The 19,132-nt window shown below is 43.2% G+C and overlaps 3 protein-coding genes across 3 annotated transcripts; 1 reads left to right on the top strand and 2 right to left on the bottom strand.

Annotated features, from left to right (window-relative positions):
* Positions 1-731: 731 nt before the first annotated feature.
* ube2v1 (ubiquitin-conjugating enzyme E2 variant 1) lies at positions 732-3,559 on the bottom strand. Its single transcript, XM_062392254.1, has 4 exons — positions 3,442-3,559; positions 2,451-2,599; positions 1,828-1,953; positions 732-1,395 (listed from the first exon to the last, which is right to left on the bottom strand). The coding sequence occupies exons 1-4, from the start codon at positions 3,461-3,463 to the stop codon at positions 1,249-1,251; spliced, it is 444 nt and encodes a 147-aa protein (XP_062248238.1). The 5' UTR covers positions 3,464-3,559; the 3' UTR covers positions 732-1,248.
* Positions 3,560-4,403: 844 nt separating this feature from the next.
* peds1 (plasmanylethanolamine desaturase 1) lies at positions 4,404-11,738 on the bottom strand. The gene is made up of 6 exons (XM_062392253.1): positions 11,564-11,738; positions 9,489-9,608; positions 9,286-9,377; positions 9,019-9,163; positions 8,662-8,874; positions 4,404-8,572 (listed from the first exon to the last, which is right to left on the bottom strand). The coding sequence occupies exons 1-6, from the start codon at positions 11,697-11,699 to the stop codon at positions 8,451-8,453; spliced, it is 828 nt and encodes a 275-aa protein (XP_062248237.1). The 5' UTR covers positions 11,700-11,738; the 3' UTR covers positions 4,404-8,450.
* A 4,608-nt stretch (positions 11,739-16,346) lies between these two features.
* On the top strand, positions 16,347-17,984 carry cebpb (CCAAT enhancer binding protein beta). The gene has a single exon (XM_062392252.1). It carries the CDS (start codon positions 16,542-16,544, stop codon positions 17,460-17,462), a length of 921 nt encoding a protein of 306 aa, XP_062248236.1. The 5' UTR covers positions 16,347-16,541; the 3' UTR covers positions 17,463-17,984.
* The last annotated feature ends 1,148 nt before the right edge of the window (positions 17,985-19,132 follow it).

The following is a 19,132-nucleotide window of genomic DNA, read 5'->3' as shown; positions in this document are numbered from 1 at the left end:
AGCTCGAAGGGAGCAACATGTCTAACTTTCACAACAGTCCAAACTAAGCATTACGCTCAAAACCACAAGGGAAACTCAGCGTGCCTTAAACAGGTCTGAGCTTGCGTCAAATTTCCAAATATTCCGCTTGGGTCATTCGAGCACATACGTTATTTATAAACAAAGACTGCACATGGTTCCAGTCGCTCTGCAGACACGATGCATTTAAACTTTCAAAAGTTATCTACGACACAATTGCGTGAAGTAAGATTTATGAAAGACGTGGAGAAGGAAACACAAACTGTCACATTAAGAAGCCTGCGATACACAGGACCAAAAGAGGGCGCCGATTCCACTTCTACTTAAAAGCCTGGTTTAACTGGGACTAATGTAGAGCTACAGCAGATATGCAGACTATGCTCATATAGATATTAAGATCAGATATAGTGGTGTTGATAAGAATGTTCACTTTGGACAGTTTTCACTTCTTGGCACTTTGCCGAGCTGCAGACGTGCATTTACTTGAAAACAATGTGTGCAAGCCCATGTCAACACAAACTGAAGTAAATATTTCATTAGAAATCTGACATCTTAACATCATTTGCCAGGTTCAACTGGTTTTGCCTGTCAGGGTTTGTAGGTGAAGAAGATTACTTTGTGAATTACAGAAACAAAGTGTCTCGTGAACCACGTGCAACAGTGCTAAGTGGCCGTTTCTTTTTAATGTTACAAAAAGGCAACAGACAAAGAGGTACACTCAATAAGATTATTTATGTTATTGTACAATCTGCATTATTTTTAACAAATAATAATAAAAAGAAGATTAGTAAGATGTACAGTATTCGAATGATCATATCTGGTGTGGACTGAGGACTCCGCCTGCCTTGTCACATCGAGTCCGCCCAGAGCTCCAGTGATGGGGGAGGGAGGGGGGGGCGGGGCCTGGAATGAATTTTTCATGAATGCTCTAATATATGAGTGTGCGTGTGTGTGTGTAGGCTTTTCTTTGTTTGTGTGTGTGGGTGTGTGTGTACGCGTTTCTTTGTTTCTGTGTGTGTATGCATGTGTGTGTTTTTTTCTGTGTTTCTGTGTGTGTGTGTGTGTGTGTGTGTGTGTGTGTGTACATGCTCAGCCAAGGTATCGGCAGGAGGTGGAATGTCACATGTCGGATGATGGTGGAGGATAAAAGGGATGAAAGCAAACAAGAGTTGAAGGTAGCAGGGAGGAGAAGAAGAGGAGAAAAAGATGGAGCCAGACGTGGAAGGGGGCTCAGTTGGTGTAGATCTGGCCCTCAGGCGGCTGAGGAAGCTTCATGTTCTCCTTGCACGTCATGAGCCGCCGCAGCTCCAGCAGCACCATCCGGATGCTGTAGGAGTTCTGCCACTTGGATAGTGCAGTCACCGCATGCATGTCAACCTGGAGGAGAGACCAGTAAGGATTGATATGATGCCTCTAGCGCTCCAATAATGATTTTGTGTTGCAGTCAGAAAACGTCTGTCTTAGCTTTTACTTTTCTAAATGGTTCAAATGTTAGAAATAAGATTGTTAGACACTTTACGGTCACATGACTTCCTTTATGTTCCAATTAGTTTTCACACTAGTTTTGTTTGAGACCAAAATGTATTCATCCCTCAAAAGGTAAATACTAATTTATAAAATATTCTCTAGCATATAGATTTGTGGGTGTTGTGTTGCTGCATTTTAAAAACTGCAAGGAGCACAATCACCTTTAGAGATAAGAATAAATAAGACATACTACAGATTGAGTGGAACTGATCTCAGAACAAGATCAAGAGCATTAGAGACAACATGACATAGAATCAGACCCGCTGTAGAAGGTTTACTTACCACACCGCTGGAGGTGTGCACGCCATTCAAGTTTATCTTCGTCACGAATTTGACAAAGGGTGGGACCTCTGGGTAGCCCGGCCCACATTCAACCTTCAGATTGTACATCCTGTTTTCAAAGCTCGTCTGAGGACAGAAACCAGAGAGGAGAGGTCAGCACAGCAAACATCAACAAACAGCACTCAAGTCGTTTTCAGACGTGACATGGGGTTTTGTAAACTCTGGTATGTCATAAGATAATATCCACCATCTTCTGGAAGATGTCTTAATCTACTGAGGGCTGTTAATATTCATTACAGATGCATAATTAGCTGCAGCCTTCAAATAATCAAGGCTTAAGTGTTGATTATAAAAAGGAATTTATAATGGAGGTGTAAACCTGTTGCTTCCTGTTATTTTTGTGATAATGTGTGGTGATAAATCCTCTTCACTTAATTATTTTATTGCTCCATCACCTCAAATTCACTTAGCTAATTAATGCAGCATTTTTCATCAGTCTCCCTTTGCACCAGTTTAAAACCCAAGCAGAGACATTCACTCCCAGCAGCAGACACTTGAGACCTTGTGCTGACAGGACCGTTTGTCCCCCACTCTAATGAGGACTGTGCAGCCGCGCCACTCACCCTCTGAGGGCCGAGGATCACTCCTCTCCACCGGGTTAAGGTCATGTCCTCGTCATCCTCCAGACCCCAGCTCACCGTCCCGTCTCCCACACCTTTTTGACCTTCCTCCAGCTCTTCCAGGAGCCGGAAATTGCGAGGAACTTTAACGCCTGTGTTGAGGACATACACAAACGCTGTTACACCCAAACCTGGCTGCACCTTTCCCCACACGACAGGTGGAGGTTAGCTCCATTCAGCCAGACACAGACACGAGCAGCAGAGAATCAGACACATCTGGATTTGACCACCTGTCCCCGGCGTTTAGGGAGAGAGACACGTTATTCACTAGCTCTGGTGAAACATGAGGCCGTGACGGTGCTGCATCGCTCGGCCTCTGCAGTGAGGTGTGATGGGCCATCATGCAAACACGGCGGCACCATCAGCTGCTGCTGCGACCCGGCCCCACAGCTCCACTGACCGTCAGTTCCCTCCACTGACAGTCAGTGGGTCTGTGCTACAGACACGAAGGAGCCACAGTTACACAGAGGCTACGTGCGGATCCACCGCGGGGTTGTTATTGACGAGTTTTTCTGTTGTACACACATCCGCTATCGGGTCCCTGCTCAATACCGCAAATAAGCTGACACCGCCCGGCCGCAGGAGGAGCTGCGGCTCGGTTCCCAGTTTAGATCACATTAGTAACTGGAAACCAACACGTAACACCGTCATATACACGAGTACACGCGCTATTAAACACCCGCATCGCCTCGAACGACGAGAAATCCTGTCCCATCTTCGCATCCAGCTCAACTCACGCTAGCTTAGCTAACACGGCGCTTCCTATTCATTCTCTGTGGCGGCTCCGCGTTAGCATGTAGCTTAGCGCGGAGTCGCCGGGTCACAACCCAGTCACGCAGCTTGTGGAGCCTGTTCGTTCCGGAGGTGAGAATTCACGGAGCCGGTGAATCAGCGACATCTTCTCATTGTCATTTATTTTCTGTGGATAATTTACCTGATCCGGCGGCGACCGCCATCTTGTCGCTGCTAAGCGGGGGCGTGCACGTTGTTTTACCATTGTGGCCGACGTGGCGTGCGCGCGCGCGGAAGAAACGCAAAGCATCTCGGGGTCTGTAGTTTCTCAAAGAATCAGAGCGAGGCCTGATAAACTGTGGATGTCACGTGTTCTTATTTTGTTCACAATTAGAAAGTAGCAGTAAATATATTTCATGGTTTTAAATAATTGGTTTAACGACAATGCTTAAACTCGTCCTGTTACATTTAGCTAATTTTAGTTTATTAGCCCTCAGGTGGCATCCGTACTTTAATATGTGCAATCAGTAGAATTTGTATTACTCTATTACTAGGTTATTTTATTACCTTTTTACCACAGGCACCACCCTACTGCTGGAAATACACTCTAGGACAAATGCTAATAAATCTTCATCCTCATATTGCAGTGTTTACTCTTGTAAAGCTGTTAAAGGTCATTATTTAGGAGTAGAAATAAAAAAAAAAATTGAAATTACCTTGTGTAAAAACTAAAGAAATGTAGATATTTGTCAAGTAGCCCATGAGCTCAAGTCTATGTTCCATTAACAACAGACAAATAGAAACATCTTGAGGAAGGACAAAAACTGTCACCTGCATTATCCTTTTAATAGACAGAGGTTCACTTCCCTAAAGGTTCTACTACATCTATGCAACAGAATTAGGCCTTTCTAACATATTTATAATAATAATAACAAATAAAACACATTTTATTTTTTATGGAAAAAAAGGATTCCGTTATTATATTTTATCACTTAGATTATTTTTTGTTACCCCGACATGTCAATATCATCTTGAAAACATCTATATCAACACTCACTGTAAACTCCCAACAGAATGAGTTCAAGCAGATAAAAAAAAAGAGGGAAATTATGTAAAGCATCTTTAAGCTAAAGCAGGGAAAGAAGGAACGGCATGAGACAAGACGAGAAGCAGCAATAATCAATTGTTTATTTTAGTTGACTTATAAATACAGTTTAATATATACATTGTAAGTCTCCCACATGGAAGACAACAAAAAGGCATCGAGGCATTATTCTGATATCTAAAACTCCATCACCACCAGCCAATATAACCAACTACAACATCCATATGGGTCCTGCCTCTGAAGAAGTGAGAGGAAAACGAAGGGCAATTTAAAGTCAGCCGGCGAATTGTTTTTTCCCATGTTGTCGGCAAGATTTACAGTAAATCAATCGGGGAGAGAATAAGGCAATTCAATATAAAGTCCAGGGTTCGTTACAAAACCGATTTGAACACAGCATGTCAAACATACCAACAATTACCGCCCACCACATTCACTGACAACTTCATTTGCTTCCACAAAACAGTTTCCGGTGGGAACAATATTGAATTAACCGCTCACATTGTCACAAAATACCCTTCAAGTCCACTAATGAAAGCCCATTGTCTCTAAGCAGAAAAACCACACACAGCTTAATCACAAGTTCTACCCTCAATAACAAGAGGCCAATTTAACTGCACTGACACATGGCTACAGCAGAACCTATTCTGTATTTATATCGTTCGGCTATAGTGCCAAACGAATCGGACACAAATAAGTGATTGAAACAACTTTTATCCAATAAATAACGTCTCTCACTTAAACTCATGGGGGTGTCTTGTCTTGTTTTGTTTCCAATTCATATTAAACTACTTTACTCAGCTTAAGAACAATCTGGAGAATCAGAAGGAAGAATAAGTCGATACATGTTACAGCCTTAAATAGCAATGAAAGCAAGTCTGTATCCAAGCAAAGATTATTCTAGTATGAGTTCAACACCAACACATGTTTTTTTATGTCAATTGTGTCGATGTCCAACAAATGATGGTCAATTGTGTCTAAAATCAAAGACTGTCCTAGTTTCACAAAAACACAAAGTTACCTTATCATTACTTTTTTATCTTACCACAAAAAGGCAATTAACTTAAGCCCTGATACATTCAGCGGAGCCAACACAAAACTTGCTCTCAGTAAAGTTGAGTTTCTCTCGGCAGTAACCTCTGCCCGTAATAATGTCTTCTAATCAAATAAAGAATTAGCAGGACTACAATTTGAACGTAGGCCTTACAACTTTGATGCAGAGACACATGATGCTATTCGTTTACCAGCAAACATTACACTCGCTCACAGAGAACTGCTTCTCACAATGCTTCTCTACGAGTACAATGCAATGTGTCATGAACTTCTGCTGTTGACCTGCAGTGAACAATTGTATCTAATCAAGTATGAAGGATTCAAAAACCGGAATAACACATGACATAAAACAGAATTTTGGTTTCAAAGTTAAGTACAACTATGATTAAAGTTTAACACCAGAAGCTTGATATTTAAGCCTTGAACCTGGTCAACCCGACTGAACGAGGTCAGCTTCTCCCATTGTAACCTGAACATCTTCATCACGCTTTCCTTGGAAGGAAGGTAAAACTTTGGTTCTTCAAACCCGGGACAATTCGGTCAAAGCTTGGGCTCATGTTTTCAAAGAGGTGAGAATTAATTTCATCTGGCGTGAGCATGATCCTCATGGTCAGTGTTAGTTTAACACGAACCCAAAAGGAAAGCTGGTGACCCAGTGTATTGCTTCCACAAGCAGACATGCTCTACACATGCACTCCAACATCTGTGTAAGTGACGCCTTAATTAGCTAAAGCTAAATTTTGTCATGCAGTTTGTTAAATAGGTACATTTCAGAACTCCAGGTCTCAAACTAAGTAAATATGTGTATATTATTAAAAATAGAAAGGCATTTGAACCTAATCATATGAGTTAAGACGTATAGTTAAGGGCCTCTTATAACAATGCATAGTTATTCGCTGTACAATACATTTACAGATTAGTAACTAAAGCATTTCAAAAATAAAAAAACTTTAAACAGATTAATCTAATAACATAATGTCATGTATAGGAGTGAAGAAAGTCCTGCCTCGTCAACCTTCACTGAAGCCCTTGTAACATCCCCAGCTCAACTTGTCACAGTTAACAAGGCGGCAACGTTAGTTAATCACTCACTGGGAATGTTTCACTCTGACACTGACAGTAACTTCTCACATTACAAAAGAAAAGAAAGACGTGAGGAACAGAAACAGTGGCTCCGTTTACACCCGGCATTACAATACGTCTCAAATCCAGAATTTGTCTAGAAGTGATTTCACCTGATCATATTTACATCTGGTATTAATGTCTCCAGTGTCCACATTGAGATTCAATTGAGATCTGTCCAGCTCAGGTCACATCTTCCTCTTGTTTGCATGAGAAACCGCAGTACAAATATATAATAAGGAAGATGGTGGCCATTAGTGACGCTGTGTTTTTGTGTCTGATGCTTTTCGATTAGTCTCCTCTTCTCTCAATCCACAGGTGTGGTGAATAATAAGGTGGAGAGGTCTGCTTCAGGTTTACTGGCTCATGGCTGCTAACTGCTGAGCTGCTGCTACCTCGCTGGTTCAGAACAGTCCTGGGAGATTATTAGTTCCACCCCTGAAGTCATTGAATGTGGACTCACAACAAAATAGCATGAAGACTTGTGTTCAATATGGTCACAATACGTCCCCGACAACCTCCAGAGAGGGTTTAGCCAATCAGATCACAATCCGTCCTCAATGGATCTTGGGTGCCTGTACTTTTAATGTGGTGACGCACCACCCGATCGACCGGAACGTGTTCTAATGCCAGGTGTAAATGGAGTAAATGTTACATACAGTTGGCACATTACTTTGCAGGATCCGTGCCTGACTAACTGAGACACAAACCCCAGACAGAAGCAGAAGAAGTGCTGCACATAAAACAAAAACAGAACAACAAAAGACACAAGAGCTGCATTTACAGAGCGTTAAGGCAACTAGACATAACTGCACGCGGCCTCTTTCCCAAAAAACTGTCTCTCTACCCAAAAAGGCTTTTCTCCTTGGACAAAGCGTTCATCTGGAAAGACTATAGGGCCAGAATGACTCAGCACATCAACAGCATAATATATATGTATATTTCCCCAAGTTTTCTAATTGTCTAGCAGCCACATTAACTACGGTTACGAGCATATCCTACAGTACGTATCCATGAAGCCTAAAAATGTCTCATCTGCTGTGTTTGGAACCAATGATATCTATAAACAATAAAAGAAAATCTCTGCTAAGTATCTGACAGCTATATTGTTTATTTTGTAAAAAGGTGTTTTTCTGTCGTCTATCATGCTGGTATCTAGTTTGGCTGTTAAGTGTCACAGACTCTTCTAATATAGCTTGTCATTGTCCCAGGTCTACTTAACTATTTAACTGGCTGCATTGTGACTTTTAGCGAGTCACTAGAATCATCACCTCACCTTTTAAAACAGTCGAGAAATGTAACAGTAATCAACCGATTTGTTCTTTAGCTTTCACGTTGGTAAAGCATCCTGTATCCCCCCCCCCCCCCAGCTCTACGGCTTACAATGGCCTAATTCCACGTTTAATACTTCAAATCAAATTGACCCTTAATGAGGTGGAAATGAAACGACTGATCCAGAGAAAATAAAGAAGTGCTAAATATAAGATCCATCAACTCTCGAAATGAACAGTTGTGGCTCTGGAGGAGAAAAAGGCGAGTGCTCAACGTTCAAGTATCCTTTCAAGGGATCGTTTGAATTATCTGACGTGAGGAAAATGCTTCAATCTCCCTGGACAGCGATTTCAAATTATACATCCAACCAAAACCTGTGTAAGTTTCCGAAAGAAAAGTGATGAGTTGTGTTAAATACACAGTAAGTTAAAGATATATTGCAATTTTAAACAATGATCTCCATGAGTAAGTAACGAAAAATTCAATCAACAAAGCCCTCCTCTTGAATAACAGACAAAATGTGCAAGACTTAAAGCTATGGCATCAGAAACTGTTTGTTAGTTTTCCTTCCTATGGATACAGTTTAAGTGAGGCAAAAGAGGGGATGAGAAGCCTGGACGGAGCCAGCATCTTCTGAGGTAGGGTGCCGTTAGCCTGCAGCGTTACTTGACTTTCTGAGCCCATTTCAGGTCGTCAGACCGGGGCTTCTCGCCCGTCACACCCTGGATGAGGTCCTCCAGGGTCTTCCAGAAACTCAGCTTCTCCAGTGGGTAGTTCAGCCAACCTGCAGAGACAAAGCTCAGTGACCAATCTGCACTCAGGTCTTCAAAAACCTCATGACAAACTCTTTCATCAGGAGGTAAAAAGACGAACCTGTGGTGATGCAGAAGTACGTCTCGTGAGGAGAGACGTGATGGATGCGGTGGTGCTTGCGGGGGAGGATGATGTGGAGGTCCTGTAGCAACACGACCCAACCTGGAAGGCCGAAGTACGTGTGTGACCACTTGTGGATCTGGTTGGTGAGGGTCACAAAGATGGCTAGTGCAAATAAGTAGCAGTACCAGGGGTAGTTACGGTAAATGTCCGCTGCAATGAAAGAAGACAGACACAAGTTGAGAGAGAAACTCATTGGCCGTCTGTCAGGTTCATTAAAAAAGCAGTTAAGATCAGATTACAGCATTTTTAAGAGGCAGGAGACATCAGGCTGGGTTTGTTGATATAAAAACACACCAAGGGAGAGGGTGAGGAAGTTGAAGGCCATGTATGCAAGAGGGACAATGGTCAACATGCAGTTGTCGCCATTGGTCTCAATGAAGTCGTGACGGGTGATGGCTGTGGGGTCAATGTGGTGCTCTCTAAATGGTCGTATAAAGGCCTGCAGGTCAGAGCAGACACAGAAATACACTTTGTTAAAGCAGGAAAGATGTATGTCCTTTTCAAAAACAGATTATTTGGAGTATATGCAACTGATTCTAGATTTGAATAATGAATGCATACCTTTCCAAAGATGGGTAGATCTACTGATCCCCATGTGTCGGCCCCCCAGTGAACAAGACCTGATGCAAAGTCTGCGGTGAGTATTCCTGCCACTGAAAATTTGTTTGAGGACGAGAAGATAAGAGAAAGACTCTTAAATTAAAGGAGAACAAACAACACTTGTTTTGAATGCAAATCTGGAAAAAAAAACAGTCAGCACTTACCAATGCCCAACACAATGTACCACAAATGCACAAGATGGAAATTGGCAAGGAGGTGAATGAAATTGAAGGCCATGAGAGAGAAGCAGAGGACGACACTGATCACTTCTTGACATCTTTTGCCTGAAAGAAAAACAAGAGCAAAACATATTAGTCAACTTCAGCACATGAGCCTGCTGCTTGTTTCCTGATAAGATTATTGATTTTGTTATATCCCCAGGTCACAGCAACTGAATTTGATGTGACCCTCATGTTAATCAAACTAATGTCCAAAGGTTAGCGATCCAGTCAGCAGGGTTAATTGTCAGATGCTTCTTTACAACAGTGACACTCAGTAGGCAAACATTCCTCTGCACTTAGTACGTGACATGATGCTATTGAGCAGCTGGACCTGAAAGACACGTACACTCCCCACGGAAAGACGCTACACATGCTCCCATCAACAAAACCCCACCATTAGCCAGCAAGAGTCTAATGCACCACAGTTATTAGAGCTCCCGGATTCAGATCCTCGTGAGCATGGACAGATTGCTGACCGAGCAGCTGGGCCTCTGTGTGGCCGTTTGCATTTATATTTAAAAAAAGACACAAAGGGACCACAGAGAGAAGTTAACAAATATAAAAGACACGAAAAAGAAGCATAAATAAGCGAACACGTATTTGTTGCATCATATATATTTGATCGGGTTAGCTTTGGTTTCACGTTCCAGTTAAGGGAGGCCACTAGAGACGTTTGTAGGTCATGAATATCCTGTCGTCCTCTCTTATGTGGCTGCATCTACCTATAAATGACTGAGCTGGTTCATTTAGTTAATCTAATCGTCCACAATATGACCATTATATTATTATTACCAGCATAAACAAGTTGAGGTGCAGTGCCCGACATGTTAAACACTTCATCGTTGGAGATGTAGACTACAAGCTGCTTCTTCTTCTTCTATCGTTTAATGCTGATGTGTGAACTTCCTGCAGTCGGTCTGAAAGTCCTAGCTCTCCCCAAAAATCCACCCATGCTAGTGAAGACCTCAGATGCTCACAAGGTGTCCAGTGTTCTACAACAGGCGGCGAGGCCATTCACTTTAATGTGATCAAGTTCAATGGTGGGACGACTGACTCAGCTGCCAGAGCATGTCAACATAGGAACAAGTGAGTGATTCAGTGCTTCAATGTTATTTATATTGGATTTTGTTGTTCACTGTAGATAGTTAATTAGTTGGTTAGTTAACAAACAGTGTAGTGACTCAGTTCGCTAGTTAGTTAGTTGATAAGTCTATTAGTATGTTTGTTAGGAACTCAGTTACTTGGTTACTTTGTTAGTTACTTGGTTACTCAGTTAGTTGGTTAGTTGGTTAGTAAGCAAACAGTGTCATGACTCAGTCAGCTAGTTAGTTGATCAGTTAGTTAGTTGATCAGATAGTAAGTTGGTCAGTCTGTTGGTTTGTTAGGAACTCAGTTACTTGGTTACTCTGTTACTCAGTTTGTTGTGATGGCTGCTCACTGACTTTCAGTCTGCGGCCTGACTCTCAGTAAGTTTGTTGGTTGGTTAAATAGCTAGTTACTCAGATCGTTTGTTAGTTACTCGGTTAGATAGCTAGCTACTGAGACAGTTTGTTAGTTAGTTACTCGGTTAGTTAGCTAGTTACTCAGTTGGTTAGTTGGTAACTCCGTTAGTTGTGATGGCTGCTCGGGGACTTCCAGCGGTCTGACACCGAGTCACGCCGCTGGTACTGTGACAGCTCAGGGCGGCTGCTGAACCGGTCGCTGGGGGGTGGATCCTCCGGAGAATCTGCTCCGAGCTCCAAATGTCAAACACACAACGACACTCAAACACGAATACAACCAGTTCCCTTTGTGTAGCAACAGCGACAACACAGTGACAGTAACAAACCCACAACTGTCTCCGGTGGCTCGGTGTCGTTACATTGACCCGGTTACCGATAAACCGGTGTGTCAGTGAGACGTCGGTCAGTAGGTGAGCGTCAGTGCGACTTGGTAACTATATACACAACCAGTCGTCACGTCACGCCACTCACAGACACTTGAACCGGGGGAACGAGTCCCCGCGCGGATCCACTCACCTGGCGAGTACAGTGTGGCCAGTTCCCGGGCCCCGGCGTGCTGCGGGCCCCATCTGGCCGCCCCTCGGCCCGGTCCCTGCGGCTCCGGACTCCGTGGTTCGCTTCCACACTCGCTCTCGTTCACCGTCCTCGCCATTTCTTCCCCGGCGGGTCCAGCCCCTTCAGTGTCTCCACTCGCGACCAGGAACCAACGGAAGCATCGACTTTCTCAGCCCACGGTCACCGCTGAGGTCTGGGCCAATCGGGAGCGTAACGTTGAGCTCTGCAGCCAATCATCGCACGGAACAGTGTTACATACGCAGTCGAGGGGCCAATGGGGGAAGCGAAGAAAAAACAAAAACGCATTTCCCCGGCCCCACCCGGCCTGTGTGCGCTCAGTTCTCTGCCGCTAGATGGCGCTGTCGATGAGCACGTGGCTTGAAACTACAATTAAACACACCTGAGTAGATGTTTGATCGGCTTCTGTTTCCTGCGTGATTGTGACGATGCAGCAGCAACACGCCCCAAAACATGTCAACACAGAAATAGGTGAGCTGTTCAGTGCTTAGCATGTCTTTTATATTTATACTTCCACAAATAATAATGTATGTGTAAACCTGCTCGGCACTAAAACACCGGTTCTGGTTCTGATGAAAGAAGAAGCTAATGAAGAGTTAATTGGCCTTTCACAGTGTGTAACCTTTTTAAAACATGATATTTTACAAATTTCAGTACGTAACAAAACATAACTTTGCTAATAGATTGGATATAAAGGTATAAAAAAGTCATTGGCTATGTTTCTGCACCTTTGTATTTATCTATTGACATTATGAGTTGTCAATGTCAACATTATATAATTTAAAACATCTTGGTTGTGGTGGGTTTGTGTCTATAGGGAGTGGCTTTATCGTTGTTTCTTTTATGTTTGCAGCCATTTTGTGTCTCTTGAGTCATTTGGCATGTAATGATGGTTATGTTGTGTCTCTTTGTGGTTATTTTGTGTCTCTCTAGGGCCATCCTGTAGCTAGGTATCGGTTTTGTGGTTGTTTTTTACCCCTCATGGTTATCTTACATCTTTGTGGTCCTGTTGTAACTTAGTGTATCTTTGTTTGTTTGGGGTTAATATTTTTGAAAGACTTTTTGTGTTCATTTAGTTTTGTTTTTTTAACTCCATGACTTTCAGATGAGAAATATAAACAGTTAATTTCATAGAGCGACTCTTTCACTACAGGCCTGACCACTCAAGCCTCTGGGTCTGTGCCTTTTCGGCCTATTATTAATCCATCCATTTGGTCTTGTTGGACTAGTTTCATATGGTTTAGTTGACTACATATTGCAATTTAACGTGGCTCCTGTAATATCACTGAGTCACTGTTGACTTTATGACTTTCCTCCACCTCTGTTATTATCACATGAACCTTTACCTTTACCTCATAATTGCCACCGTTCAAGTGCTCTAATATTATCAGCAAAAGTTTGAGCAAAGCTAATTAGTACATTTACCGAAGGAGTAGATTTTACAATGTGATTATTCTCAAAGAAAAATAAATGTGTCAAAGGCTGGATAACCAACCAGGCAGGGAAGGCGACTGACCTCCAGGGGGCTCAAAAGTCCTAGGCTTAAATGTGCTTATTCATTTTCTCACAGCCTGGTTGTGTTTAAGTACTTGATGTGACAATCTATTCCCTTTTAAGACCTTTACTATTTAGATAATATTAGATATCATTAAATATTATGATTTTGCCCTAGGTTACCATTGATAGGAATCCAGCCTTTGTGTGTATCCTGTCTATGGAGTGACCCTAATATGTCAACAGCAGTTAGCAATTAATCCAGACCAAAAAGAAAAAAAACAGATGACTGCTAAAATTACCAGTAAAGCCCTTAATTCGACAACGTCACAAAATAAAGTGTAACAGAGTGAATGTTTCCGGGAATGGCACCAGATGTTTTGAAGATGGACCGGATCGGAAAAGTGTTTTTGGCCACACACCAGTGAAACAGTTTATGGAGAGATACACATGTACTAAACATTTACATTTACTCTGTTGTTGTAATGTTGCTGCTGTAGATACTTGGAGCTCAGACCTCACATAAAATCCAGATCCCTCAGCTCTGATCACAAAGTGTACGACGCTGTAAACGACCAGAACCCACGGTGCATATATTGACTTCGGATTTATTCTCTCATCAAGACACACAGTAAAACAAGTATAAACAATATAAACTGTGTAAACAAAGTCCAAACAGTCTTTGTATTAAGCTGAACAGGCTCAGGCAAAAGCAGGCTTTCACTTATAGCTTAAACTCTTTACACACTTTTTAATCTTATATCTGCATTCTTCCTTTTAATCCCTGTTTTGACTTTAGTGAATTTCCAAATGCTTCACAAATCATGTATCAGAAAGTCTGTTTGGTTCTGCTCTGAACTACATTTGCATAATCGTATTGTATACTAAATCATTAAGTTTGAGAGCAATGGAATTTAGAATCATAGAAGCCATCAATAGCAATATAAAAAAAGTCTAATATATTTATGTAATGCTTATGCATTGTGTACGCACAGTAAGGAGGTATAACCCAGATCTGATCTTCAAAGCATTTGTAACATGTTTAGTTTTATATCAAGAGTGTTGATGTTCTCTTCTCAATAAGAAGAGTTTAAAACCAGAACCTGAGGTTATATACAATTAATAGCGGCTGATATGAACATTTTAAACTTTATCTTATTCGTCCACCCAGCCCTCGTAGACATCCTCATTAATGATATGAAAGGTAGCTAGGCAATTGAATGTATAGTTATTCTCAAGGTCGACACACACATAAGTTATGTAGGGTAGTATAAGTCAGGAAATTCCTTAGTATTTAGTAAATGCCTATACTTATACAGGATTGCTATTGACTTTGAGATTTTCCATTTAATCTATTTAATATATTATTTTATGATTAATCACAACCCCTAAGATTGAGAGTCTTTAGACCCCCTCAACATCTGTATGTGATGCCAAGACCAGTTTATTACACCTGAGGGAATTCACTGTGTCTGTTCTAGTTTTTTTAATCTATTGTTCTAAGAGCAAAGGTCATCACACGTATAGGAAATTCTGTTTTAGACATAAACAAGACTATATGCATTTGACTAAACACCCACCCTGACCCTTCTGCAGTATTGGAGTGAATGCATCATCTTAGACAAACTTAACCACAACAAAACACAACACTCCACAGAGAGACTGGTTCGAACTAGTCAGTGGATGTTGTGGGGAAACAGCTGTGTGGAGATGTGTCCAGGGGTACTTCCATCGCTGTCGTGAGGGTTATTACGCATGAACTCAGAACATGGTAAACAGGGTTGACTCCGACCGAGCAGTATTTTTCCATTATTGTTGAGTTGATGAGATTGGACCTGCAGGGGGCGTGACTGGACGTTTTGTCAAGAAATGGTGGTTAAACGTGTTGGACGCTGTCTGGGTGAAGTTGCTTCTGCTGCTGGTTTGTATTTTTACTTTTAGTTTTCATTTGAGTTGTCCCAGTTTCCTTTTCATTATAAAATAGTGAGGGACACGGGACGGTTGAGGTCATGTGGTGGATTTGGAGGGGGGGTTAGAGTCACATTGAAGGCAGTGCAGCAGCCTTGTGATTTCTGTATTCATTTGAATGGCCCAAAAAGTTTTAAAACATTGTATATCACAACAGATGGCAAAATTGGATTATGTCCTGTTAAAAAAACACATATACATAGTAATTATCCACTTTTACATCACTTAAATCCTTTCAGTCAATTCCTAACATTATCTACGTCACGTTTGTGCATCAAATACACACAAAATACACAGAATATTTGAAATTAAATCCAATTTTAAATAAAAGTAAATTAAATTTCAACTGTTTGGTTTATTTTGCCTGGCAGCTAAGCCCTTGTAGCATTAAGGGTTGCTGCAGCCCCCCCCCCTCCCCCCACACACACACACACACACATACACACACTTCCAGCATCCTTGTAAAGATGTTGATGATAACTTATTATTGAGATTCCGAAAACACAGAACAGATTGAAATACAATCATTTAATTTGATTTATTTGTTTTATTTGAAAGGTACAATGTTCATTCATCAACAGCAGAAGGACTGTAAATGAGCCAGAGTTAGCTCCACAGGCTAATCTTCATCTGTTGTCCCTGACCACTTTTTCTAAAATGGCCACCTAACTTTAAAATACAATGGCACATACAAACCACATTTAGACTAATATTCAAACGGTTGAAAATAAGTAACACAACATATGAGAAAACACACAGCGAGTAAGAACAGAGTCAGTAGTGTAATGTGCACCTCATTGATTATCAATAAGCTGTTTCTTCAGCCGAGCAGTCAAAGAACGATAAGTATTTACTTCTCCTATCTGCATTGGCAACAGATTCCTTTTTCCAAATTGTGACGGATGCAGAAAGTGTTGACTCTTCTCCCTGCGCCGTCTAGGGCTCCTCAGAACCAATTTTCATTCCATCATTATAGGCAACTTTTTAATTTCTTATGGAAAGTTTTTGAAAGTTTTTACCTCGGTGGGGCGTCTCCACATTCAGCTGCTGAAACCCAACACCACCTGTAAGAAGAGACAGAAGTTTGAGTTAGTTATTGAAAAGTGTTTTGATGGGTATAGTGTATAAATATATATATATATATATAAACATATAAACAGTTGGATGTCGAAAGTTTCCGGTTGGTCCCTCGCTCTGCGCGTCACACACCTGCCCAGCTAAGCCCCGCCCCTCGCTCGTAATATAACCCCACGAGACTCGGAGACCTGTCAATTCCTCCAGACCCGCGAGCACGAGCCCTTCACATCTGCTCCGCTGAGTGTTGTGACTCCAGGGCGGGATTCGAACCCACCACCGACCGACCTACCGACACCTGAACCACCTCACCGCTGTCGCACATCTGGAGCTGACCTCGACCTCAGCCCTCCATGCTCCTGCAATCCGGCGGGTGTTAAGATCCATGGAAGTGGCCGGCTTCTACGAGGCGGGCGGCTTTGCTATCCACAGTAGAGACGGAGCTATCGCACCCGTGAGCGGCGGCTCTTACTGGAGGCTCGGCGACTCCATGTCGGAGCTGGGCATCGAGGAGCGGGAGAGAGCCATCGACTTCAGCGCCTACCTGGACTCGGCGCTGCACTGCCCGCAGCTTGCGGCGCACACGCAGACGCACACGCAGCAGCCGCAGCCGCAGCAGGGGGACGTTTTCTCAGATTTCCTGGCGGAGAACAAGATCAAGAGAGTTGCAGCTCAGAACTACAAGAGCTACTCGATGCTCGGCGACCTGGAGGCGAGTCAGTGCGACAGCCTGCGGGACCCCCGGGAGCCCTACTCGCTGGGGTACACGGAGCTGCAGGAGACCCGTGTGGACAGCGTGCTGAGCCCGGAGCTGGGTCGCTACCGAGCCGCTGCCGCCGCCGCCGCCGCCGCTGCTGCAGCTGCTGCTGCGGACGGAGACGACACTCAAGAAGACGCGAAGATGGAGAACGGCTCGTCTGGTTTTGACATGAGGTCCTACCTCCACTACCAGTCCACCAGCGGCAGTCTGGGCAACATCTCCAGCGCGTCCTCGTCCTGCTCCAGCCCGCCCGGCACACCTGCCCCGGCAGGTAGGGACAGGTCCCCGTCGCACGGGGGCAAGATGTCCAGCGGCAAAGCGAAGAAGCGCCTGGACAAGGATAGTGAGGAGTACCGGCAGAGGAGGGAGAGGAACAACCGGGCCGTGAGGAAGAGCAGGGACAAAGCCAAGATGCGCAACTTGGAGACGCAGCACAAAGTCCTGGAACTGACCGCGGAGAACGACCGTTTACAGAAGCGCGTGGAGCAGCTGTCCAGAGAGCTGTCCACCCTGCGCAACCTGCTCTCTGCCACCGGACAGTGTTAGAACCCTCTCCCCCAACCCCCCCCCCCCCCACACACCCCCCCGCAGACTGCACATGGAGCCCGGGGCTTCTTGTCTAATCACTGATGGACTTTAGAGCCGCAGCTGATCCGCTGACTGAGCGTTGAAGACGGTTCGCGGACGCGGGTGAAGACGGCGGCCGACCACCAGTTTACAAGGACTCTTTGAATGGGACTGAGGAAGTGGGTGCATGGATTGCGCAATCGTTCACGATTCTTCACATGTCACCTTAGCTTTATTCTCAGCTGTCGTTTTATTTTTATTTGTGGTGTATGCAGTATTTCTGTGCAGGTTTTACATACATGCGAGTGAATTGGTACTTTTTGTGTATTCACAGCAGCGGTTGTCAAGGGAAGAGTTGTGCTGCAGTGAAATGATGCAACTCTTTGTAATAGTATTGGCAATGAATGAAATAAGTCTAATTATTTAATATTAAAAGGTGAAATGCTTTAATTGTACTTGATATTTTATGGAATTAAACAGATTTATACTTTGTCTAAACAATTTCTCTTGTTATTTCTTCTTTTTTCTGGAAGTCGAGTGTGTGTGTGTGTGTGTGTGTAGCTCAGACAGACATAGATGTAAAGCTCTCCTTTAATATTCACACCACCGTGTTATACCCTGCATGTCGATTCCAACATATTTCAGATGGCAATAAGGCACATTCACAACCGTTTAAATCAGCCAAATGTACCAAATTGTAAAGAGACACGTCACACTGCAGGAATTCGCAGATGAGAGTGAATCTTATTGATTCAGTTGGCCAAATACACAGATTACACCAATATTATATCATTTTGTAACAACGCATCCCCATTTAAAATGCAGTGGTTTCTATCAGCAGGTCTAGATAGCGCAGACACGTCTTTATGTATGACTGGCTGAGGATTTATATGTGAATTGGTGTTTCTCCATTCTCTTCATATGCAACAGGAATGTAGGAGGATATCTCACTGTTACTGGATAACCCTGCCACCGCCATTTTGGTTCCTCTGTTTACTTAATGGCTGGACACTGAAGTCCTCAGATCCTGAAATACATGCAGCCAAATTTATGCTGAAACGATACTGCTGAGGGCAGCAAACAAAAGAGGAAAAAAAACTCGGCCACACTGCACGCAGCACAGAAATGTTGGTTTTATCTTTAGCTGGCTCTGTCAATAGTCTGCTGGGTCCACTGGCCCAGTGATGGGTTCAAGGTTGCATGGAAATTAATCAGCAACTAACCTCCTCACACCACTTCAGGTCACGCTTCAACAGCCGAGAGCTGAGCGGCTGCGAGTCAGTGCACGAGAAATACAGATAATCCTCCTTTAACCCCCAAGAGAATACACACTCAGCAGAAAATGAAGAAGTTAAAGATGGGAGTGACACAGTGGGTTACACCAGATATAATGGATAAGATGACAGTTGACGGAGGAGATAAAGAAAAGGAGCACAGTAGGATTTGTAGGTGATCCATGACGTTTCAGGGTGGGGGATGTTTTCCAGCTCTCGCTTCAAAGAGCTGAGAAAGACCCACTCTGCTGGTTGTGTTAAGAGACGACACTGGTTTTGGAACCGAAAAGTTCCACCATCTAAATGAAGCATAAAACCCGTGGTGTTGTTTTGATGTGCAGAGATGACATTTGGATATTTCGACACACGCAGTGA

The sequence above is a fragment of the Platichthys flesus genome, chromosome 7 (genome assembly GCF_949316205.1).
Source record: "Platichthys flesus chromosome 7, fPlaFle2.1, whole genome shotgun sequence".
NCBI lineage: Eukaryota > Metazoa > Chordata > Actinopteri > Pleuronectiformes > Pleuronectidae > Platichthys > Platichthys flesus.
Note: the sequence above shows the minus strand (reverse complement) of the source record. Positions and strands in the feature narration are given on the sequence as shown.

Excerpts from the sequence above, each read along its gene's own strand:
- cebpb (XM_062392252.1), top strand. The coding sequence starts at position 16,542 with ATGGAAGTGGCCGGCTTCTACGAGGCGGGCGGCTTTGCTATCCACAGT.
- peds1 (XM_062392253.1), bottom strand. The coding sequence starts at position 11,699 with ATGGCGAGGACGGTGAACGAGAGCGAGTGTGGAAGCGAACCACGGAGT. Across the intron at positions 9,609-11,563 it reads GGCCACACTGTACTCGCCAG|GCAAAAGATGTCAAGAAGTG; the intron begins GTGAGTGGATCC and ends TTTTTCTTTCAG. Across the intron at positions 9,164-9,285 it reads ATCTACCCATCTTTGGAAAG|GCCTTTATACGACCATTTAG; the intron begins GTATGCATTCAT and ends TCTGACCTGCAG.
- ube2v1 (XM_062392254.1), bottom strand. The coding sequence starts at position 3,463 with ATGGCGGTCGCCGCCGGATCAG. Across the intron at positions 1,954-2,450 it reads TGATCCTCGGCCCTCAGAGG|ACGAGCTTTGAAAACAGGAT; the intron begins GTGAGTGGCGCG and ends TTCTGTCCTCAG. Across the intron at positions 1,396-1,827 it reads TGCACACCTCCAGCGGTGTG|GTTGACATGCATGCGGTGAC; the intron begins GTAAGTAAACCT and ends TCTCTCCTCCAG.